At 42.6% G+C, this 26001-nt stretch overlaps 1 protein-coding gene across 1 annotated transcript in view; it reads left to right on the top strand.

The window, feature by feature from the left end:
• Positions 1-26001, top strand: part of OSTF1 (osteoclast stimulating factor 1) — a 61090-nt gene that overhangs the window by 2068 nt on the left and 33021 nt on the right. Inside the window, exon 2 of the mRNA XM_008142068.3 lies at positions 23952-23998. Coding sequence (XP_008140290.1) covers positions 23952-23998 — 47 coding nt within the window. The remainder of the gene's footprint in view (positions 1-23951; positions 23999-26001) is intronic.

Below are 26001 nucleotides of genomic sequence, written 5' to 3' on the forward strand. Positions count from 1 at the left end.
ACCATAGAAAGAGGGTCCCTCTAGCTTTCTGCAAAGCAAAAACCGGGCAGACCAGCGTGGCTCAATTCATAGGCAATATGAGCAGGAGGACAGCTAGGTGAGAGAGGACAGAGGGCTTTTTGGGAAGTTTTAGCAATAAGGAACATTAAGCTATAGTGTGGGCTAATGTACCTATCAGGTTGATTGGCAGTACCCCCATGAGGGGACCTTGTTGGAAAGGAGGCTGCCCAGACAAATGCTGGTCAGCTGCTTGTGGGAAAGCCCTGCCACTTCATTTCTTTCTCATTTTCTTAATTTCCTTCCTGAGGCTATACCAGGGGTCACCTTGTTTGGGATTTTGTCCACAATCAAAATTCATTTGCCAAAAGCACTTCTTAATATATGTAGGCCCTGTGCTAGACCCTAGGATTCCAAGGAACAATGCAATAGGTTCTCATTCCTGAGGGTCTTGAGTCTCATGGGGGAGATTTACATATGCACAGATTAATTTTAGGTTGTTCCTACAAGTGAATGGCTGATGTGTCCATTTTGTTTTTTTAAAAAAATCTTGTAGTTAAAAATAAAAGTAATATTTTTATTACAGAACCTTTAGAAAATAATAAATATATAAAAACCATCCCTACTTATCATCTGGTGATAACCACTGTTTTTCCCTAGTTTTTTTTCTCTTTCTTTTTCAAATCCATTTCATTGGAAAAAGAAAATACAAACAGTTATTCCCAGAACAGAATCAGATTCCATTTTAAGTGCCTTGCTGTTGGCTGCCATGTTTCCTATATTCTCTATAGGAATAAACCTGTCCTCTGCTTGAAAAATCAATTCTGTCACATTTTAACTTTCCCTTGTTTACGGGTGATTTTTATTCCTATGTGGTCACTGTTGGCCATCCCAGGTCTCGAATTGTTAGATGTGTCACCATGGTACTCCATCTGCTAAAATGTGTCACAGTTTTGTGGTTTTGCTCATTTCTTACGGAATCCTCTTTACCGTCTACTGTTTTACACACATGTGGCATTTCTGCTCCTTTCAGCCACCCTCTGGAGCCTTGCAGTTAAATTAGGGTGAACCTGTCCGGCTTGTTGGAGTGGAGAAAACGACTTATGTTCTCACAAAGCCTTTTTTTTTTTTTTAAAGAGACTTTATTCTGAGACTTGATTTAAAATGGGCCAAAGGATATTGAATGAGATGTGGCTACAATCCTTGCATTCAAAGCAGGTTTGATGACCCTCCACTGTAGCTGGAAGTATTGATTTTGATGGTGGAAGTAAAGCAGCATACATATTTCACATGCCTTCTGAAAATAAATTTGTGGGACATTGAAGAAGCAAATGCCAATGTTTTGGGTTCTTTTGTAGACACAGTAAAAAACAAACTTCAAAGATGTCACACATATGCTGCTTATATAACACCATTGAGAGGAAAAAGGTCTTCATCCAAAACCATCTGAACTTTCATATATTTTTTCCCCCTCTTAATAGATGAATGTCAGAGGTGCTCCATTATAAAGTTTGAGAAACACCTTGAAAATGACAGGGTAATGATGATGATGATGGTGGTGGTGGTGGTGCTAATAGTTAACATTTATTCCTAAGTGTCAGGAACTGTGCCAGGAACTTTGAATGCCCCATCTAATTTGATTATCTTAACTTCCCTAAAAGGTAGATCCTAATAGAAAACTATTTGAGGTCTCAAAGCTAGGAAGTGGTTGGTTTGACCCAGGAATGGAACACAAGCCTTAACTGGAGTCTCTGCATTTTGCTCAGAGAAACCTGTGAGGATTCTGTTAGATTGGACGAGGTTTTGTTGGGCAGCCATCCTTATTAACTTATGCAACTGTATTTTTAAAAATATATTTTATTGATGTTTTACAGAGAGGAAGGGAGAGGAATAGAGAGTTAGAAACATCGATGAGAGAGAAACATCGATCAGCTGTCTCTTGCACACCCCCTACTGGGTATGTGCCTGCAACCAAGGTACATGCCCTTGACCGGAATCAAACCTGGGACCCTTGAGTCCACAGGCCAACGCTCTATCCACTGAGCCAAACCAGTTAGGGCGCAATTGTATTTTTTATATTTGCTTTGTATAACCCCTCTTTCAATAGGTCTGTATTAGACTATTAGATACTTCCCGAGAATAGAATAATCTTTTATTTCTTTGTACCTGCATAGCAACTAAACTTTTTATGCATGACATACATAAAAAGTCTTGATACATAATGAAGTCTTTGTCTGGAAGAAGGTGAGGGAGACTGTGGTTGGGTACATCTTGTAGCTTCACCATAAAGTAGCAAAGACTGGAGGCACTGTCCATCAGCACTACTTCTGAAAATAGTGGGGGTCCCCTCCCTTTTGTGTTAACATTCCCACTGCTTGGACTTCATTGTGACTAGTAACTAGTTTTTCTGACGCGCCTCTGTAAGGGAGGAAAACTATTTCCTCTACCCTCTTAGGTTCTATGTCTGGGTCCTGTGAATTAAACTGAGAAAAAAATAGATTAACAGAAGAAAAATGCATAAAAATTCATTTTGTTTTTAATTTTATATGTACACTAGAGGCCCAGTGCACGAAATTTGTGCACAGGTAGGGTCCCTAGTGGCTGCCAGCTGCTGGCCGGGGCTTCCTTTCCCCAGCTGCCGGCGGGGGCCTTCCTTCGTTCCATGCTGCCCACTTGTGGTCAGTGCAAAGCATAGCGAGTGATCGAACTCCCAGCCAGTTGAAATCGCAAGGGGACACTTTGCATATTAGGCTTTTATATATATAGTTGGGAATATACAGAAAAGAAGTGAAAAACCCAAAGAAGCGGTTAATCTTGGAAGCTCAGACATCATTTTAACAAATAGTGATTAAGTGTGACTAGACAAAGAACAAGAGGGTCAGGCTTCTATGGGAAATAAACTGTGGGAAGGTAAATATATGGGGGAAACTAATGAAAGATAAGGGCCATTTTAGTAAGGCTTGTTTATACAGACTCATTCAGGTGCCATTTCCAACTCCAGTGATAAGGATTGTTCTCTTTCTTGTATGGGGACATGCTGGGAGGGGTACCTTCACAAGGGGAATTTATGCCCTGCTTTTAGGCCGATAGGGAGAGGATAAAGCAAGCATGTCAAACTCGGGGCCCACGGGCCGCATGCAGCCCACAATGAATATTTTTGCAGCCCAGACATTATAACAGTATGTAAGAAATGTTTTAATAAAAATTTTGTAACTTAATTTTCATAATATCGTGTTATACATAATTATTAATAATGAACTACAACGTTCACTAATGACTGATTACTATAATCATGTTGCATTCATTTCCCTATGGTGCCATAAGCTCAGGCACACCATTTCTCTCCACTAATACTAGCAGCAAGTATTTTAGCAGCCGATTGCCACGTCATTAGTCTTTTTTTTTTTTTAATATATTTTATTTTATTTTATTTATTTATTTATTTATTTTTTAAATTTCTTTATTGATTAAGGTGTCACATATTTGTCCTCATCCCCCCATTCCCATCCCACCCCTCTCCCCACGCATGCCCCAATCCCCTGTTGAACTTAACCGTTGGATAGGCTTATATGCATGCATACAGGTCCTTTGGTTGAACTCTCCCCCTCCCCCCACCCTCCCCCTACCCTCCCCTATCCTTCTTTTTAATATATTTTATTGATTTTTTACAGAGAGGAAGGGAGAGGGTTAGAAAGCTAGAAACATCAATGAGAGAGAAACATCGACCAGCTGCCTCCTGCACACCCCCTACCGGGGATGTGCCCGCAACCAAGGTACATGCCCTTGACCAGAATCGAACCTGGGACCCCTGAGTCCGCAGGCCGACGCTCTATCCACTGAGTCAAACCGGTTTTGGCCACGTCATTAGTCTTGTACTGACTTGTTTGGTGTGCGCAACAGGAAATATTTTGCTTTCGGAGAACAAGAAAAATAGGTTTATTTGCGTTACACTTATTTGTGCAGTTATTCAGTGTCTGGTAACTTAATGTTCAAGAAAAAAATATTAATTTTAATTAAAATGTTCTATTATTTTATGTTAACAATTACTCATTTATTTCAGCCCTTTGTATTCAGCATGTCTCTATCGAAATAAAACTACATTTCTATGAAAATTGAAGCTTTTGTTTTTTGTGGCCCACATAAACTTAAGCCTTGTTTAGTTGGCCCGTGTGAGCCTTTGAGTTTGACATGCTTGGGATAAAGAGTCCTTCCTGTGTCTGCTTTTACTCACCTGCCTTCAGCTCAAAATAACCCTTACACCAAAGTGGCATATTTTTGAGTGGCAGATTTTAATCTCCTTTACCTTATAGCTCATGTCCAATGAAAACCATTGCCAAACCGTTGCTCCCTTGCTTATTGCGCAGAGGAAAACAAAATTTGTCAGAGAGAGAGAGAGAGAGAGAGAGAGAGAGAGAGAGAGATGGAGATGCACTTGGCACTTTCCGTGGGCTGATGTGAGCTAAGTCAAGATTCTCTATAAATTTGTCAATCATACTTCAGTAAAGCTGGGTTGTTGCGGGGAGATTCTCTATCAAACAAATTACAGGAGTTTTGGGGGGAAATTTTTAGGAATCAGTATAAAGAGAGTTTCCTAGTTCTTTTTGAACAACCGCATGGTATTCTATTGTATTTATTTAACCAGACCTATATTAGCGAGCATTTAGATTGTTTCCATTCTTTTGTTATAACTTGTTGCTTACCTCGTGAATAAATCTACAAGAGAAAGTCCTGACAGAGGGGTTGATGTATTGTTCGAAGGCACGTGACTTGTCATTTTCAAAGACATTTCCAAAATGTTCTCCAAAGGGGTTGTACCAACTGATCTTCCTTCCAAAAATGTGTGAGCTTGTCTTAAACAGAAACGTTACAAAGCATGTCATAGGAGATAGCATCCAAGTGTGACCAGAGAACTGGGAAGTGCAGGTCAAGGAGCTCCAGGAAGCTGAGAACGCGTCACAGGAAGGGGAAATTTAAGCAGGGTCTCGAATGCTGAGGAAGAGTTTGGTAGGAAAAACAGGGGGAAAGTCGTCTGACTTGGGCAGAAATGAAATAATTTGATATGTCCTCCTATCCCCGTTCGCCTGACTGCACGGGGGCTGAGCTTTTCCGTCTCTCAGAGAAGCCAGGGAGACTTGCTGTGCACACAGGGAACTGTGGATTGGAGAGATTTGCTCCGAATTAAAGAGCAAGTCATTCGTCTGGTCTAGCAGTCAGTGGAAAACAAGAATTGGTTCTACACAGGAATGGAGAATTTCAATGTCTGCATATCAGCCCTCTACCTGCCTGCGTACCTGTTTGTCCGAGGGTTAACAGTAGCTGTGGGTGTTTAGTTTGCAGCGTGGGTTAAAGAGGGTCCGAGATTTAAATCACTTACACAAGTCGTTGGTGGGGCTGCTGCGGCCACCTCCTTTTTATTCCTTCTTGCCGCCAGTCCTTTCCCACTTGATGTTTGGGCATCTGTAGAAATGTTAGAGAGTCACAAGGAAAATTCCTCAACTTGCTCTTGGGGTAAGAGGTGGGGGATAGCTTTGTGTTTGTGCATTTTGATTAGCGTGGGATTTTAAAGCTCATTAGCATCCCTCAGCATTTGGTAAGTTACCTTGGTTTTATATTCCTGGGACCAAAGAAGACATTCCGTGTGGTTCTTTCCTAGGTTAGTGCTCCTGATTTCCGGGCAGCCTGAATTCACATGAAGGCAGACCCTAGGGAAAAGCTCAGTGAATACTGCGACAGGGGCCGCCTTGGGCCCTTTAGGAGGATCTGACGGCAGCGCTAGGGAGTCTTTCCGGCAGCCTGACACTCCAGGGATTTTGCTTGGTTCTGAGAAACTCACTGGTTCTATTTCAGGATTCCCTCCCTTGTCTAGGGAGAAAAGACTTGAATCAACTTCCTTGCAGGAGACAAAGCAGTGGCTTCCACTGGAGCGTGTTCTGGTGTGGCTGTGTCTTCCATGAACCTCCTGACCCAGCCCGTACTTGGGGGAAGGACCCCTCCAATAGCAGTGTCTCTGAGCACGGCGGAGGGCGGCCAGGCTGAGAGAAGCCCTGCGAGGCTGTTGGCCAGTTGGCAGGTCTCAGACTCCACATTGGGAAGTATCCCCGGAGCCTCGTAGTGCCTCGCTTGAAAACCGGATTCCGAACGACTCTCCCTAAAACGTTGCCTCGCCGCCGGGTTGACGGGGTTTTCTGCTTTGGGGGCCCCGTTGTTGGATGAGTCAGTGCAAGTTCATCAATCGCCCCGGGAGGACCTACCCTGAAAGGCATTCTCACTCGTTTTTTTCAGGCATGGAAACTGGCTGTGAAATGTGACAACAGAAACCATCCCCTCCAAAGCTATTTTCTGAACCGTGTGCCGGAGAGATGGTTTTCCGCCTTATTTTTTCTGTTGGAGAATACATCATTCTCTTTCATTCCTCTGTGCTCAGGTTCCAAATCTAAGGCACCCCAGCAGCTGCCAAAGACCCGGGCGGGGCCCGAGTTAAGTTGAAAGGTGAAGCAGGCGTCACTGCTGGTGGTGCCCGCTCCTCTTCCAGGAAGCCTGGCCCCTCCGCAGGGCTGCTTCTGACCTTTGCCTCGTGCCTTCCCACTCCCTAGGAGCGACTGGATATCTAAATATGGGGGCCCCTGAAGGGTCCCTGGGACTTGGCACTGGCGTGGTAGGAGTTCTGTTCTCCACAGTGGTACTTGGTTGGTACTGCATCTTTCTGACGTCTTGACGTGTGGGGCGCTCTCTTATTGACTGGCACTGGGGTATCTGCTGCTTTGTCTGTCCCGAACCCTGGTCATTGGCCTGCTTTTCTCCTGCTTGGACACATGCCCCACATCACTTAGCTAACACACCTGGGCCTTTCGGATATGCTCTGACCCTCGATGGGCCTGGGTCTGTGTCTGCTCCTCCATGATTTCCCCTCAGGTGTCCTTGCTGCTTCAGACCTAACCTTAGGCAGGCCCGCAGACCATAGCCATGAGTTTGGGCTCTGATGATGGCACCTTCAGGGACCAGGGCCACATGCCCAGAGAGCCTTACAGCAGTATCTGGGTCAGGACCGCCCTGGTCTCCTTCACTGACATCCTCTGGGACTTGGTTTCCTGTCATTTCAGTTCCACAGGGCCCTGAGAGTGAACTAACTCACCGCTTCACGCCTTCTGTGGTAAACCCATCATGGCTTTATCGTCATCCCCTTCCCAAAGGTGTCTGACTTAAAAATAAGGCGAGCTGAAAACAAGATTCCGGGAAGGAATTCCCTTTTCAGTTGAGCTACCGTGGTCCCCCCTGATCCACGGCGTTGCTGCCCATGGTTCAGTTACCCGCACTCACCTTCGGTCTGGAAACATGAAGTGGGAAATTCCAGAAGTAAACAATTCACAAATTTTAAATCTCATCTCCTTCGGAGGAGTGTGATAAAATCTCATACCATCCCGCCTGACAGGAATCGTCCCTTTTCCCGGTTACCACTATTACCTGTCAGTCACGGAGTAGCCGTCTCGGTAGATGGAGTGTCTCGGTATCACCGTGCCCCTGTTCAAGGAGCCCTCATTTTACTTAATAATGGCCCCAAAGCACAAGAGTAAGGATGCTGACAATTTGGATATGCCAAAGACAAGTGCTTCCTTTCCGTGAAAAGGTATGAATTTGTAGGGGGAAAATAGTATATATATAGGTACTATCTGCATTTTCCCGTATCCCCTGGGAATCTTGGAACTTATCCCCTGGGCATAAGGGGGACCACTGTACTCTTTAATAGGACTTTAGGCATCAAGACAGGCTAATAGAGTTCAGATATTCTAGGGCAGCGGTCGGCAAACCGCGGCCCGCGAGCCACATGCGGCTCTTTGGCCCCTTGAGTGTGGCTCTTCCACAAAATACCACGTGCGGGCGCGCACGTACAGTGCGATTGAAACCTCGTGGCCCGTGCGCAGACGTCGGTTTTCGGCCTGGGCGAGTCTATTTTGAAGAAGTGGTTCTAATGCCGAGCCACACTCAAGGGGCCAAAGAGCCGCATGTGGCTCTCGAGCTGCGGTTTGACGACCACTGTTCTAGGGACTAGGCTTTCATTGGAGGAAGAGGCAGAAGATAGTAATGGGAAATGAACGTTAGCTTTAAGTCTGGTCTCAAATTGTTTTTTCATCCTCACCGGAGGATATGTTTTTACTGATTTCCAGAGGAAGAGGAAGGGAGAGAGAAAGAAAACAAAACATTGAGCCCTAGCCAGTTTGGCTCAGTGGATAGAGTGCTGGCCTGTGGACTGAAGGGTTGCTGGTTTGATTCCGGTCAAGGGCACATACCTCAGCTGCAGGCTCGATCCCTGATCCCACCACCTTTTTGGTGTACCAGATGCTCCAACCACCTGAGCCACCAGGAGAAAGGGTGGGAAGAGGACATAGCATGTTCGTAAACAGGTCTAATATGATTTCACTTGGGCTGTGGTTGGATAGGGCAGTCGAGGGTTTTTGTTTTGTTTTTTATTTTTGTTTTTGTAGCTGCCTAGTGGAAGAGAACATCAGGGTGGCCGTGCAGAAATGTGTCTGGACCCTACAGGCACAGCCAAGGAGACCCGTGCAAACTGTGGGCATTCATGAATGGCTGAGGACTTTCATGTTTGGAAAATGAATAAAGCTCATGATGACTCGATAACATCAACTCCATAGGTTTGCGAGCTAAGGATATATCTTTAGCTGGTGTTCAGAAATTAATTCTGTGCAAAATATTGTTCAGAATCCTCTTTTCTCTGACATTTATTTTTTTCTGTCTTCTTTGGAGGTAACAGTTCTAAGCCAGGGATTCTAATTCAGACCTTGCTTTATAGAAATGGCCATGTTTTATTCCAGGAAGGAAGGTTTACGGTGCTCCTCTCTGGAAGAGAAACAGCGATTCTTCCTCTAAGAAAGTTGTTCTCAGCCCACCCTTCACTCTGTCAGTTAACGTAGTTCTTACACAAGAAACCAAAGCCTCTTTTTCAAAAAAGAAACTAACATTTCTATACTTATAGGGATTCCGGTATAATGACAGTTTTAAGAACATTGAATTGTCCTCATGGGTATAAGTTTTATTGCTAAAACTTTAGAACTTAAACAATAACAACAAAAATTCTGTTAAAAACTATTATAGTGCTCTTGAGTATTAATTTTCCACTAAACACACTTCAGGCCATAAAGAATTGCAATTTGTTAGGACAGATGACAAGAGAAGACAGGTTACTTTTGCCACTGGACAGTGGGTACTGAAGGAGGGCAAATTCCTGGTAATTATTATAAAAGCCTGCAATTTAGATACCGCTGAGTGTTGGTTGAAAGCCACTGCCGGGGGAGAGAGTGGTGAGTTTCCCCGCTTCTGTCCCTGTGGGCAGAGAGGTTATTTTTTTCTCTGTCAACTCATCCACATCATAAACAGCAAATAGTTCTGCAGGCTCAAGGGTTTGGGAAGGGACCAGGAATATTCATAGAAGTTTAAGGGCAAATTCCAGCGTCTCAGTCCCCTGCCTTCCCCGGCTCATGGCCCCATTTCATAGAGAGAAATGATTTTCTGGATGTCTTTTAATGAGAAAGAGTTAAAATCATGAGCAACTTACAGCCTCAGGAATGAGTGTGCAGGGTGCCTTGGAGTGGGAGTAGCTGAGTTAGTCACTGAATCTACATATACAACCTTCACCTATGCCCAGTTCTTGACTGGAGGGGACATTTTCAAAAGAAAAGTCCTGTAATTACCCTATTTTAACTACAGCAACAGAAAACCACAGCTTTTCACTTGTCCAACCTTTGTCATTCTCTAGGGAAATTCTAGGGACTTCTCTGTCATTCTTTAGGGACTTTTATTCTCCTGGGCCCCTCTCCCCTCTCCCCAAATATGATCTGGTTTGGGAAAATACCTGAACATTTCTTTTTTGTTGTTGTTAACCCTCACCCGAGGACATTCCATTGATTTTTAGAAAGAGTGGAAGGGAGGGGGAGAGAGACACACAGAGAGAAACATCGATGTGAGAGAGACACATCAATTGAGTGCCTCCTGCAGGTGCCCTGCCTGGGGTGGGGTATTGAGCCTGAGCCTGCAACTGAGGTATGTGCCCTTGACCGGAATCAAACCCGAGGCCCTTCAGTCTTTGGGCTGATGTTCTATCCACTGAGCCAAACCGGCTAGGGCCTGAACATTTCTTTGACCTTTTCTGGAAGTCACTTGGACTCTGTGGGGTCAAATAGACATGAGGCAGATTTGCAAAAGAATATAACTAAATTTAATATATACACATATGTATGGGAACCCCGCATATGAGTCAGCGATTCCACGTGCAGGAGAGGTTTACGCAGACAGGGGGAATGAGGTCTGTAAGAAGTTCTGAGTTAGGGGTGAGGTCATGCACCTCGGGGGCTAAAAAGGGTCATTGCAAGGTGAGAAGAAGAGCAGCTGCTGAGAACATACAAGTTTGCCCTATCATAGAGGTGGCTTGAAAAGTTGACCACTGATAATCTCTTGTGGGAAAGGCCGTGAATTCAGATTCTTCTAGGCAGTTAAGAGTGGGGGGCAAACGTTTCTGCTGAGCCTGCGGCTTAAAGTTACCTTTAGCTCAAAACGATCTGTATACCACAGAGGCCCATCTTGGGGGTGACTCTTTCTGGACCTCCACAACTTCTTGGGCCTTCTCGGACCCTGCCGACTTCTGTCTCGCCCCCCTTTCCATGAGCACTCTCGGCTCTCAGAACTAGACAAGCTGGAGAAGGGACTCATCACCAGGGGCATCCCCCTGCCCACGCCTTCTGGGCTGAGCCTTCAGCGAGATGCCAGTTGCGGCTCTGTAATGCCCCAGGTGCCATGTCCAACATTTCCACCAGGCACAGCTCACCACATTCAGGGAAGGACCGTGGCCCTTAGGAGCCCTGCAAACCTTTTGCGGAAGCACTGCTGTGGGACTTGAGAGAAGATGCTATCAGGGGAACCATTTCTAGGTTCAAGGCTGTTAAGTAGATGATCTTGGGAGAAATGAATGTCTTAGACAGCGCATTGGTTTCCTACAGGTGGCCTTTCTGAGTCCACTTTCCTGTTTTAGGAAATGGACTTTGGTGGCGTCTCTTGCAGGTGCCACAGAAGCAGACTGGAAGTCTTGTTTTCTGAATGGAGAGGGGCTCAGATTCAGTTGTTACTTATTCTTTGCTCTCTAATTACTTTCTCCTGTGTGTTTGGTAATATTTCTTACACATCCAGTGTTTGTGCTGTTATACAAGAGTTCTAGTGCTAACTGGAAATAGTGAAATGCCCTCCACTATAGATTTGGCCCCTCTGTGTTCGTCAGGTAAGTTTCGAGTGATTTAGCTTAAGCTCAGTTCAGTGTCTCTAGAGATTCGCTTTTGTTTTCCTTAGACACAGTGTATATCTTGGTCCTTATATTAGGTTTTAAAGGGCTTCTGCTTTAAATAAAGGAGACTTTTTTTTTTATCATCGTGTTGTCTTGCTACCATGTGTTTTTATAGAGGGTTAAGACCAAGGGCATTTTTAAAAAAATATATTTTATTGATTTTTTACAAAGAGGAAGGGAGAGGGATAGAGAGTCAGAAACGTCGATGAGAGAGAAACATCGATCAGCTGCCTTTTGCACACCTCCTACTGGGGATGTGCCCGCAACCAAGGTACATGCCTTTGACCAGAATCGAACCTGGGACCTTTCAGTCCGCAGGCCGACACTCTATCCACCGAGCCAAACTGGTTAGGGCCATTTTTTTTTTTTATTGTTGCAAATTTTTATTTCCTAAGTGCATTAGTAATTTCCTTAGAAATTGGGCATTCATGAAGTCTGAAGTTTAAGCTTGTCCATTTATTATTTGTTCAAATTAAAAACTTCTCTTGAAATAAAAAATAATTTCCAAGGCGATTTTTAATATATTTGGAGAGCATTCTATTTTAAAAAATATATATTTTATTGATTTTTTACAGAGAGGAAGAGAGAGGGATAGAGAGTTAGAAACATCGATGAGAGAGAAACATCGATCAGCTGCCTCTTGCACACCCCCTACTGGGGATGTGCCCGCAACCAAGGTACATGCCCTTGACCGGAATCGAACCTGGGACCCTTGAGTCCGCAGGCTGACACTCTATCCACTGAGCCAAACCGGTTTCGGCCGGAGAGCATTCTATTAATTGCCAAGAGCACCAGATATCTAAATCTGAAAATTTTCCATTTGATTTCTAAACATTGATTATACACATTAATGTATTAAATGCTCCGGCCTGGTGTTTTTTCAGATTCTGAGTGGTGACCCAGTAGTAGGTCATGAAGTCAGTATAGTTAGTCGTGACTAACATTTAGCATTTAGGAGAGAGAGAGAGAGAGAGAGAGAGAGAGAGGTAGGGTTAGACAGAGGGAGAGGGAGAGGGAGAGAGAGAGAGAGAGAGAGAGAGAGAGAGAGAGAGAGAGAGAGAGAGAGAGAGAATAGAACAGAAAATATCAGAGAGTGCCCTGGCAGGGTAGCTTAGTTGGTTAGAGCATTGTTCCAGTGCTCTAATTGAGCCCCTGTCAGGGTACATACTAGAATCAACCAATGAATACATAAATAAGTGGGACAACAAATCTTTCTCTCTCTCTCTCTCTCTCTCTCTCTCTCTCTCTCTCTCTCAAAATCAATTAAAAAAATATCAGAGAGAATCACTCGAAGTTTTGGTGAAATTTTTTCAGTTTCATGAGAGTGTATATATGTGTGTTTACCAGTTCCTTATGTGCAATGTATTTCCTAATGTGGGTCTCAGAAATATTGAGAAACCTCTAGCCTGTCTGTGCTCTGCCCCCACCATTCTCTGACCAGGTTCCAGCCACACTGACCTTGTCGGCATTCATAGGCAGCCCTCCTGACCTCCAGCGCTTCTGTCTGTACACTGCTCTGTAGTATGGGTCTGCCCCAACCTGCCCCCTGCCCCTCTGGAAAACATAACTCCTGTTATCTTTCCAGAATCAAAGTAGATACCACCTCCTCTCCAGCCAGCACAAGTCACACTTTTGTGAACTTACGTAGCATTGCAGTTACTTATCTCTCCACCATTTTTTTTGGTGATGAGATCAGGGAGACAAAGAGGACAAAAAAGACGTTAAAATACTCTGCTGATAAATAAAGTAAAAATAACCCAAGTTGTCCTTCAATAGGGCATTAGAAGGATATGTTTTCCTGTTTATATGTGGAATGTTTATTCTTTATAGACAGTTTAGGAAAATAAAGAAGAAAATAAACATGACTCATAGTTCTACTGCCTAGAGATAACTATTAATATTCTGACATATTTTTTCTTCTGGTTTTTCTTCTATGCATATTTTTGTTTTACACAGTTGATTGTATATATATTATACCGCCAACCATCTCTATATATAAAAGCTTAAGCGGCCAAAACCGGTTTGGCTCAGTGGATAGAGCGTCAGTCTGTGGACTGAAGGGTCCCGGGTTCGATTCCGGTCAAGGGCATGTACATTGGTTGTGGGCACATCCCTGGTAGGGGGTGTGCAGGAGGCAGCTGGTCGATGATTCTCTCTCATCGATATTTCTAGCTCTCTATCCCTCTCCCTTCCTCTCTGTAAAAAATCAAAAAACAAACAAACAAACAAATAAAAACTCAAGGAGCCAAAGAGCCGCATGTGGCTCGCGAGCCGCAATTTGCCGACCACTGGGTTAGGTCATGAGGATGGGGCCTGTGTGATGGGATTAGTGGCTTTATGAGAAGAGGAAACAAGATCTGTGTGTGTGTGTGTGTGTGTGTGTGTGTGTGTGTGTGTGTGTGTGTGTGTGTGCAGAAAAGGCCATGTGAGCACACAGTGAGAAGGCAGCCATCTGCGAGCCAGGAAGAGACTTACCACCAGAAACTGAGGTGGCTAGTACTTTGATCTTGGACTTCCCAGCCTCTAGAACTGTGAGAAATAAATGCTGTGTAAGCCACCCAGTATGTGGTCTTTTGTTAAGGCAGCCTGAGCTGATGAAAGACAATAGCTATAGGTTTCAAAAATGACCACTTAAAACTCACATTTAATTCTTTAATAGCCACTGAGGGATATAATACTGATGTTATGCTTCGTGTAACAAAAGCATTAAGATTTCTCTGCTGGCATGTTATAAATAAATTTCCTAATATACAGGAATAGGATTTTTGCCAGTATGGATAAAGACCCAAGGAATAAGCGCCCCCCCCCCCCCAAAAAAAAAGGTAAAAATTTGTAGTATTTAATGATAGCTAACACGGGCACATACACCACCTCAGGAGCTGCACTCAATACTTCATGTATGTTACTTTGTTCAGTCTCATGTAATCCCAGGGTGCCAGCGTTAAAAGCTCAGATCTTTCTGAGCCACTTCCAGGCTGTGCAGAGCCTGGGCTTGGGTTCACACCCTATCTCCTCCTTCCTGGTTGTGTACACCTGGACTAGGTGCTTACCCTCTCTAACTCAGTTTCTTCAGCTGTAATAGAGCTAATAAAGCTTTCACATCCCAGGGTTGTTTTGAGGATTAAATGAGTGGTTGCAAGTCAGTGCTTGGTAAGTGTCTCATAAATGTGAGCATAGATGAGTAATTTTGTTTTGGATTAGAGAGTTTACTTATTAAAAAAATATGTGTTTTTTAAATTTTTTAGAGAGAAACGAAGGGAGAAGGAGAGAGAGAGAGAGAGAGAGAGAGAGAGAGAGAGAGAAGAGAGAGAAACACTGATGTGAGAAACTGATCAGTGCCAGCCGGCGACTGAACCCACTACCTGGGCATGTTCCCTGACTGAGAATCTAACTGTGACCTCCTGGTTCATAGGTTGACCCTCAACAACTGAGCCACTCCGGGGCCCGGCTATTATTATTTTGATTTCCCTACCTTCCCACCCCAACCATTTATAAATTCACAACCATTCTTAGCCTCTCACTGGTTGTACGAAAACAGGTATTGCTGTCATGGGCTCATCTGAGCCTTTTGCAGAAGGTGACGTGACCAGCGCGGCCTTGTTTTAGTTAAATTCCAAGGACTGAAATAAAGCATTTTCCTCCATTCATCCCCACAGTCTCCTCAAACGGGCTTTGGACAAAGTTCTTCTTGGGATGAAAGGTCTTTAGGGGCCCTGGCCCCCTCTCCAAAGTGCAGACACACTTGGCACTGAGCATGTCGTTTGAAATGTTGAGCCCTGCTCTTTGGGGCTTTTATGTTGTACTGTGGAGAAGAAATAAAAATAACCAGCAGTTATGACCTCTCAGGACGTAAACGTAACCAAGTTTGCTGAAAGGCACTGAAAAGTGTAAGCAAAGGAAAAAACGGATAAGAAAGGCACACTGTTAATCAACAGAACCCTCTTGTCAGAAAACACACTGGCTACTGTTTTTAATGAGTCTGCCATTCCTGCAGCTGAAATCAAGACACGTTTCAAATTCTTTAGTTGTTTTTTTTTTTTTTTTGATTGGATAAAGTGAAGCTGCAGGGAAGAGGTGGTGCTGGAGTAAGGAGAGATGAACATTTTATAGCTTTTTAAAAAATTAGTTATATCCTTTATGGTAAATATAGATATGCAACTAGAATTCATTGGATTTGATTTAATTAGTCCAAGAGGATGAGGGGAAGAAACTTATTCTTTGCATTGGAAACTCTCATAGATTGCTGCCCTCACATGACGATTATTTTCTTTGCAAGGATCATAGCCTCTCTGTTTTATTTCCAAGAGCCATGGGCTTTTGTGGAATGACATGAATAGAGATCATGACCAAGAAGCCTGTTCTGAGCTAACCACCTCATTTGTGGGCGTTGGCACGCCACAAAGCTCAGGGGAGTCTTGTGTTGGCCCAACAGAGCACAGCTGTTTCCTTTCATCCCAGCAATCAAATGATGGCCTTGACTCTTGGATACCATCACATAGACTCCTTCTGTTTTGCTTTTGAGCAGAAAACATCCTGTTTCATTGTGCATGTTTAATGGAATCATTTAAATATGCCTAGTAGAAATAATAGTCATGCTTTTACTTACTCTGAGAATATTAAGAGATGGTGACACATTTTTTTTTTAGACACACACTGGATGTACATTAAGAAATTAATACTCCCTGTGTTCTCTTAGACCAGTGGTCGGCAAACTGCAGCTTGTGAGCCGCGGTTTGCCGCTCTGTTGACTAATGAGTTTGCCGGCCACTGTCTTAGACACCTGTGATAACTGTATGTATACGGTAAATTCTTATTTTTTCATCATTTTCCCTTGTTCATATAATTTTCTTACTCTTCTTTCTTTTTGAAAACTCTAATGGTGGTTATAAATTATCTGTTTTGGGGGGAGATAGGAGAATATTATCTATAATAATAAAAGCATAATATGCTAATTAGACCGGACGACCTTCTGGATGAAAGCTGGGGCTGCGAGGGAAGCCCGGGTCCTGGGTGCCTGCTGGTGGCCAGAGGGAAGCCCGGGTCTCAGGTGCCGGCGGCCAGAGGGAACCTCAGGTCCTGGGTGCCGGAGTGAACCCTGGGTCACAGGTGCTGGAAGGAACCCCAGGACATGGGTGCCAGAGGGAAGCCGATGCCAGCAGCCGGGGGAAGGAAGGCCTACTCTTGCACAAATTTCATGCATAGGGCCTCTAGTTATTTATATGCTAGCTGAGTTTTAAAATTCACAAAGTGGAGGAAATATTACTTTTTCTTTAGAGTGTCTTGTAGCAAATCCTAATTTGATCAGGTAGCCTAAAGCAGTGGCTTTCCAAATTTTCTTTGACCTTGATCATCAGTAAGATATTTTACTTAATGACCTGGAAAAACACACACACACACACACACACACACACACACACACACGATTATAGGGGTAAACAGAAGTTTATCTTAGCCTCAAATTTCTTCCTAAATCTGCCATTTAACTTTGGCCAAATGGTGGAATGCCTGCTTTAGTGTCCTTTTAGACACACCTAGACTTGCATTAGAACAAGGATTGTAGATTGCATTGGTAACTCTCCTGTCTAACCAGTGTAGTGGCACCAGTAATGCAAACAAGACACGCCATTTGGATGTATTAATATCTTTTCTTTTTTTTTTTTCCTCACCTGAGGATATTTTCCCCATTGATCCTTTAGAGGGAGTGGAAGAGAGGAAGAGAGAGAGAGAGAAACATCAAAGTAAGAGAGACACATTGATTGGCTGCCTCCTGAATGCTCCCGGGCCCCGGCCATGGATCCACCTGCAACCAAGGTACGACGTGCCCTGGACCGGGAATTGAACCTGAGACCCTTTGGCATGTGGGCAGACGCTCTAACCACTGAGCAGCCCGCCAGGGCTGGATTTATTATCTTAATATTCAATGTGAAAAACAGGTTAAATACTCTAAATGTGACTTATCCCAAATGCTCCCTTTTGTGCTTTATATATGAAAATTCCCTCAGTCAATTGAAAGTTTAAATGTACATTTATTATTAGAGAGTAAAATATTGCTATAAGTAACGATGATTGTGGAGGCTGTGTGTCCTTATAGGTATAGATTGGGAATTAATGTTGCGAGAGTGCAATTGCTAATAATTTTGGGGAAACCAATGTGTCATTTGTGGGATTGCCTTCAGTAAAATTGCATCATTAGGATTAAGCAAACCTTCCAGCACAGAGATAAACAGGAGGCAAGTCTTGACTTCAGTCGTTTTCTATTAGGGAGGAAGGAAAGCTTACTAACTTGGTGGTAACATGACCACAGGCAACAGCTAAGCTGGCAGGGCTAGCACCAAACCAGCTTGCTTTTCCACGGACCTCATTTTATTTATTTATTTATTTATTTAACACCTTTTTAAAACCTTTTGCACTCGGATGTCGAATATGACTCGACACGGTTAGCATCGGTAGCAGGAATCGAGAAAAAAGCAAGCGAGTGCAAAGGGTTAAAAATGGAATATATATATATATATATATGACTGATTTTAGAGAGAAAGGGAAAAAGATATATATAGAGGGATATTGATTGGCTGCCTCCGGCATGCTCCCTACTGGGGATTGAGCCAAAACTTAGGCACGTGCCCTGACCTGGAATCAAATTGGCAACCCCTTGATGCATGCGTTAATGCTCAACCACTGACCCACACGGGCCGGGCTCCACAGACCTAATTTTATACAAGTCTCATCTGGCTGCAGTTAATAGTGCCAAGGAATTATGGTTTTTGCCCTTTTATATCAAATTTTAAAAATGGGTCTATCAGAAATTTTAATACTAAGATTATAATCATAATTATTTTTTTGAATAAAATTTCAGACTTATTCTTGTTTCTCAATAGTTCATTCTGTAAAGGCAACATTTGGCTTTGGCAAATACTGATTTTAATATTTGGCCATTTGGCATGATGCCAAACAAAATGCGTTTATTTCTAAAATAAACATCCATCTATCCAATCCCAATGACACAAAAATTTCACAGAACTCTTATTACTTCTGTTGTGTACAGTGTGCTCTGGTCTTTTCAGTTCTACTTAATATTTTTTAAAGCTTTTAAATTAGATTCACAATAATACATATATATATATATACACACATATATATATTATATATATTTTTAAATATAAATATGATATATATATCATAACCTGTACATTATACAACGTCACTACTCACAGAATACATTGAGTCTCAACATTTTTAAACTGCAGATCATAACATATACAGGTTATGATCTGCAGTTTAAAAATGTTGAGACTCAATGTATTCTGTGAGTAGTGACACTGTCCTGGAAGGGTCATCTTTGTATGAAGTATTTAGTCCTACAAAAGATGCAATGAAGGTTTTCTAGTTATGTTTCTTTCCCAGAAATGCAATTTAAGATCTCAAAGGCATGTTAACATAACATATGAATTAAAGCTACTGTTAAATACTTTTCTGTAATTGTTGTGCAAGTTTACACACCCACCAGTAGTGTTCGAGAATTCCAGTTATTCAGAATTCTTAACACTTAACATTGTCAATATTTTCAGTTTTAACCATCATAGGTGGGTATGAAGTCCTAGAGGGCTCATGCTTCCCAGATTCTTAGCAGAACATCAGTGAAAGAGCCAATCTGTTCTAGATCACTAAGTTCTGATATTTGAAAAGTTATTTCTCTTGCTGTTTATTATATGTCTGTTCGTTATAGTAAGCAGTCCCATTCTAATTCTGTCTTAGAGGCTTACTCTAGAAGCTTTTCCACTCCTTCTCCAACAGAGAATAAAGTAGATTAAAAATTTTATGTTTGAGTTTATAAGCCCCACGTTGTAAGTGCTATTTCAGGGTCTTAGAGATGCAGCAATACATACTCTGCAAACCTCAGAAACAGAAAATTCTCTTACCCTCTCTCTGTGCACAGCCCTGTGCAGATCCCCTTTCCTCTACCTGCCTCAGCCACGGTGGACAAGGATTAGTTTATTGAAGTCTGGGGCAGAGGAAAATAGTGTTTGGCTCGTGACTGGTGGCCTCAGCCCTTCTCTATGGGGGCAGGGCGGGGTTGCAGAGAAATGGAAAGGGTGTGCCTGGCGAGGTGAGAAGCCAGCAGAGTGAAGAACCGACAGGGGCCCGCAGCTGTGGGCGGGCGTTTACTTATCTTGCTAACCTCAGGAAACCAGCCCTGCTGAAACCCTTAATACCATTCACATGCCATTTCATGTGAGCGCCACGTAAAACATCAGACAAAAGATTGGGCTTCTTTCCAGTCTCATTCAGGGTGAATGCCAGGGTGATTTCAGGTAATCCACGCAGTCTTCCCAGCTCTACTTTCTCTCTTTGTTATGTGTAACCAGACTTCCATGAGAAAACGGTGAAGATGGAAGTTGCCCGAAGAAGGCATCGAAGTTAGCCTCCCTGCATATATATAAGAACACAACTATTTCACATGTGTGCCTCTGCTTTCTTTAAATAAAATTGGAATTGATCAGTACCATCTCTTGATGATGAAAATGTTTATTATTATTTTTTAGATGTCTGCAGGGCTAATACTATAGGAAGACGCAGTACCCTGATTTCTTCCCTTCAATACTTTGTTTAAACCTGTATAGAACATTAGTCACAGTTGAATTAAATATGTTATAAAAATGATCACTGTATTAAGTTTTCTTAATTGTTATTCTCTTAAGAGACTCATCCAAGGTTAGTAAACTGTCATCATGAAACTTTGTTTTTATGCAATTCTTTCATATCCTCTGGCTATTTCTTTTGCATTCTTTTATTTCTACTTGACTCAGGTCTGAGAATAGAATAAATTAAGGCCCAGAACTTTTAAAATAAGTAGATTAAAAGGGATCCACAAGAGGCTAACATCCCAACATCCTATATAATAAAAGCCTAATATGCTAAGTGGCAGGTTGGCTGTTCAACCAATCAAAGCATAATGTGCTAATGATATGCTAAGGCCACTCAACCACTTGGTATGATGTGCACTGACCACCAGGGGGCAGACACTCAATGCAGGAGCTGCCCCCTGGTGATCAGTGCGCTCCCACACGGGGAGCACCGCTCAGCCAGAAGCCCTGAGCCGGGCTCACGGCTGGCAAGTGCAGTGGCGGTGGTGGTAGCTCTCCTGCCTCTGCAGCAGCATGAAACATGTCCAACTGCTGGCTTCAGTCGGACATACCCCAAGGGCTCCCAGACTGTGAAAGGGCGCAGGCCAGGCTGAGGGATCCCCCCAAGTGCACAAATTTCGTGCACCAGACCTCTAGTTAATCAATAAATAGGACTATATATGTGGTAGTATTTCTGCAGCATTACATAGAATGTGCCCTTGTATAACAGCCTAAAGCAGTGATTTCCAAGAATGTTTAAAGCATGCAATGCTTGGACTGTTTAGTCAGGCACACTGACGTCTTTTCCCTTAGGTTATCAAATAAAAAAATGACAACAGCCAACACAACAATAGCTGTCTGGTGTGAATGAATCAAAATTATAGCTTTTATTTTATTTTTTTGTCAGATTGGCTAAAAATATATTTTTTGGTGTGCCACAGAATTTTAGTAATTTGTTTATGTGTGCCATAAGATGAAAAATGTTGAAAATCTCTGGCCTAAAGATAGTTGCCTAATGTTCAATGTAAATAAAAATGCAAATAAATCTCCCACTTCCTTTTAGTTGTGAACAGTTCAAGACAATCACAAAAGATGCAATTACAAAAATCAATGGATTAGTCACACCTGAAGTATTTTTTCAGTTTCTTTATATTGAATTTTATCTATGCTCATTAAATTGACATGGACCCTTCTTTTCAAAATTAGCCATAGTACAACCCTTTGCTGTCATTCCCTCAAAGAAACCAGAGAGTTCTGTCTTTATTAATTTGACTGCTTCCTTGTGTAACTTCTCTTTGGAAAGTTCGAAGTAATCAAGATAACCAGTCTTCCCTCTCAGAGAGACAGTCAGGTCAGCAGAAAATATTTCTCCTGGCAACTCCTTCTTCCCGTTGGCAGTTCCTTTCTCAGGCCTGTGGGTGTGGTTAAAAAAGCATACTCCAAACAAAAAAAATTTTCACCTTTTCTTCTGCCTATAACCCTCCCCTTAGTAGAGCAGGAAGAAGTGGCACTAGAATTCAGATTGCAAAAAAATATTTTCTTGCAGCACACCAAGTAGCAGGGATCTGAACTTTTAAAATATGTAGATTAAAAGGGATCCACAAGAGGCTAACATCCCAACATTAATCGATAAATAGTATCGAATCCCAACATTGACTGATAAATAGTATCATTAGGGCACTTAGCAGAAAGAAAGATACCCCCCTTAACTCCTGTGAAGGTATTTTTACAGCTTTATTTGATTGTAAAAGTAATACATGCTACGTGTAATGAATATAAACAATACATGTAAAGTAGAATGTGAAGGTTCCCCACAGTTGGTTCTCTCAGTTAAGGGGTGTGTGTGTGTGTGTGTGTGTGTGTGTGTGTGTGTGTGTGTGTGTTGTCAACATAAATGGGATGGTACTTGGCATAATGTCACTGAATGTTTTGTAGGCTCTTTGCTATGTCCGGGTCTGCAGATCCTTCTTTTTTAATGACTATTGTATGGATGAGTCAGGATTGATTTACATAGACCCCTCTGAACGGATATTCCGTCATTTCTCATTTTCTGATGTTCTAAACCTGCATGGTTCAATATGCTAGCCACCAGCCATGTGTGGCAATTTAATTTAATTAGAATTAAATGATGTTTAAAAATAAGTTCCTCAGTCACTCTCATCACATTTCATGTATTCAGTAGCTATATGTGACTAGCACAGATATAGGACTTTTCCATCATTGCATCCTATATAATAAAAGTGTAATATGCTAATTGGACCAGACATCCTTCCAGATGACCTTCCTGATGAAGCCGGGGCTGCAAGGGAAGCCCAGGTCCCGGGTGCCTGCTGGCAGCCGGAGAGAAGCTCGGGGAAGCTCAGGTCCCAGGTGCCAGAGGGAAGCCGGTGCTGGCAGCCAGGGGAAGGAAGGCCTACTCTTGCACCATTTTCCTGCATCAGGCCTCTAGTAGTTATATAGGACATGCTGTTCTAAACGACTGGTTTTCAGACTTCTTTTGAGCATGTTTCCATTCCTTTATTCATCCATTCTTGAGTTGTTCAACACATAATTATTGAGTGCTTCTATGTTCTAGGCACTGTGCTAGGTATTTGAATATCTCATTCATAAAACAAAAACACCTGTCCTCGTAATGCTTCCATTCTAGCAGCGAAAGATTGAGTACTCTCTCCCAATAAATATAAATGTACTTATAACTTGCACATGTATTCTATTGTGCTGTCACCTTATTAGACATGTGAAATTAGGAATAAAAAAGAAGGTAAAAATGTGCATAATTTATTTATTATTATTATTTTTTGTGTGTGTGCATAATTTCTGAAGTAGCCTTCCTGTGTGCGCCGTGGAGGCCACCGTTCTGCACGGTGCTCCTGTAATAGATGTCACCTCTAACGGTGCTCCCAGTACTCACACCGAACTGTTGTCACTTTTTCAATAGGTAGTTCTTCTATTTTGAAATCCCTTCTAAATTTATTTCATAAAAGACCTGTTTTTGTTGTTTTTTTTACTATTTTAGTTTTTTTTCTTACCCTGTGTGGATTTGTTCTTTTACTTACATATTCATTTAGCAAGCATTTATTAAGTTCATACTGTGTATATGCCAGCGAGGTGCCAAGAAATTGAAAAAGTCAGGGTTTCTCTGCCTTTAAACGAGACAGGCCGGCAAATCAGTTCTTCTCAGTCACGGGATAAAGGAAATGCAGCAAAGGGGCATATAAAGAGAGAGATCTTTTGGCAGAATGGAGGACAGCTTTTATGAGCATGACCTCCTCTTTTTTTTTTTAAATATATTTTATTGACTTTTTACAGAGAGGAAGAGAGAGGGATAGAGAGTTAGAAACATCGATGATAGAGAAACATCGATCAGCTGCCTCCTGCACACCCCCTACTGGGGATGTGCCCGCAACCAAGGTACATGCCCTTGACCGGAATCGAACCCGGGACCTTTCAGTCCGCAGACCGACGCTCTATCCACTGAGCCAAACCGGTTTCGGCCATGACCTCCTCTTTGCTTAGTTATTGTACTCTGTTTTGGGACTTAATGGACTCAAAGATTTCTCCAACAGCTACTATTTTTCTCAATGGTATTTTCTTTTTTTGGGGAAAATAATATTCTAAACCATGGGCTTAAGACTATTAAACCATTGTCTGTTGTCATGTTAAATATATTTTCATGTTAAATGCTCACCTTTCCAGTATTAAACTTAGATCGTAGTGTTGGAAGGGCTCTGTATAAGACAGAAGGTAAGTACAGATAATTGTGTAGCTCCTATTGTTTGAAAGGAGAAAGCAAAATCACCTCAGAGGTGTGTGCTTATTCATGCTTTCATTTAACAAATGTTTAAAAAAAAATGCCTCCTATGAGGACAAAGCACTTAATTCCAAAATGAATTTTTCCCACAGGCTTTGAATTAGGGAATTCTGAAGAATATAACGGATCGTTTAGAAATGAAAGAATTGATCATGTTGTTTTTCCGCCTCTCTTTTAGGGCAAGTTAAAGTGTTCAGAGCTCTTTATACGTTTGAACCCAGAACTGTAAGTATTCAGTTTTTAACTTTAAAATTGGCATAAAGACCTAAGCTGGTTGCATTTAGATACTTCCTCTGGCCTAAATGGGCTGCCTGTTGTTGGTTAGCCATAAATCATTCACAGGAATGGATGTTCGGTCACTCCCTCCCCCTGCAGCCCAGAGGCGTGAAAGCTAAGCCCCTCCCTCCGTTGATCTGCATGTCTTTCTGTCTCAAGGTCATATAGGCCATCTTGAGCTGCTTCTCTCCATGAGGTGAAACCACTCGCTTTAAAATCACCAAGTGACCTGCATGACAAGCGTGTCACCCTGTCTTAGTCATCCTTCCGCTGACTCTCTTGTTAACTGATTTTCCCTTTGACCTGCTACCTCCAACTACCTATAATGTCACCTTCTGCGAATTGCCCACAGCAAATTTTTTGTCTCTGATGTATGTATTTTTCATTGTTATAGTTTCTGGCATACATCCATAACTCCATCTCTCCACCCATGGGTCAGTGAGCACCTATCATGGGCCAGACACTGGTGCAGACCTTGGGGCTAGTGTAGTGAGTGACAAGAGAAAGGTCTGTCTCAGGGAGCTCACATCCCAGTGGGGAGAGACAGACAGTAAGCAGACAAATGAGTGTAACTGTCGGGGCCTGGTTAAGTGCTATGAAGGAAAATAAGGAGGGTAAGGGGCAACACAGTTAAGGAAGGAGGAGTGTTATTTTCAATAGGGTGTTTGAGGATGGCCTTTCTATAGAGGTGACATTGAATTATTTTTTAATTTATTGATTTAAGAGAGAAAGAGAGAGAAACATTGATTTGTTTTTCCACTTATTTACACAATCATTGGTTGATTCTTGTATGTATCCTGACAGGGGATTGAACCCATAACCTTGGAGTATTGGGATGATGCTCTAACCAACTGAGCTACCTGGCCAGGGCCTTGGGTGACATTTGAGTAGAAACCTGAAGGAAGTGAAGGAGCAGAAGGAATAGCAGGTGCAAAAAGGATGCTTGGTGGGTTCTAGAAACAGCAGGGAGGACAATGGGGCTAGGAAAGTTGTGAACAAGGGAGAGGGAGGTATGACAAGTTCAGGGATACTGGGTCCCGTAGGGCCTTGTGGGTTGTGTTTGGATTTTTGCCCTGAGTAGGATGGGAAGCAATTGAAGGATTTGAGCTCAGGGGTGATTAGATAGCTAAGTTTTAGAAGAATCACTTTGAGAAGTGGACAACCATCTAGGGAAGTAAGAATGGAAGCAGGGAGTCCAGACAGGACACAGAAGAGAAAGAAACAAAGAAGGAAACCTATTCTCATTGACCTCTCTCTCTTAAGTTGCATGATCCCTGGGGAATATAGGAGTGGGGAGAGGGAGGCAGTCATCCTAATTCTAGAAAGCAACCTGCATTTACTCATTTGAGACCTGAGGTGACATCACTGTTTCTCCTCTCTCCCTCTAGTATCCTGCTCAGCATCACCTTTGTCCTTTCTCACTGACCTTTAACAAATATGTTTGGTTGGTTGATACATTAGTTACTTTAATTCACCTTTGGTTCTATTCCAGATGGAGTCTCTCCTCTGCTCTTCATCTTTGTTATTATTGAATACATAGGAAGAGAGTAGGCATTGCTTATTAGGTTTTTGAATATTCTGTAGTTCAAATGTTACTGTATTCTTTAATATCCCTGGTCTCAAGGATTCTAGGCTGCAGAGTGTACCGGGTGTTCAGTAATGACTAAACCATACCCTGCTGCCCCCACACTCTGCCCCTTTCCACCTGCCCTCAACCCAGTGGTTAAAGGTAGCCTCTAGCTCCCATGGACCTTCCTGACTGGTTAAGTGCCTGTACTTGTACCAGCTGTTCCATATTTTGAGTATCACCCAGGAACTAGCTTAGTTTTGCATTCTTTTTCTGAATGAGAATTCCTGTTGGACAATGTCGGAAGCTTAGTTTGGTCTTTCTCTCCCATGACCTATAGCCATCTGCTCTGGTGGGTACATTCTAAACTGACCTGGTCTCCTTA

Source organism: Eptesicus fuscus, chromosome 15 (genome assembly GCF_027574615.1).
Source record: "Eptesicus fuscus isolate TK198812 chromosome 15, DD_ASM_mEF_20220401, whole genome shotgun sequence".
Lineage (NCBI taxonomy): Eukaryota > Metazoa > Chordata > Mammalia > Chiroptera > Vespertilionidae > Eptesicus > Eptesicus fuscus.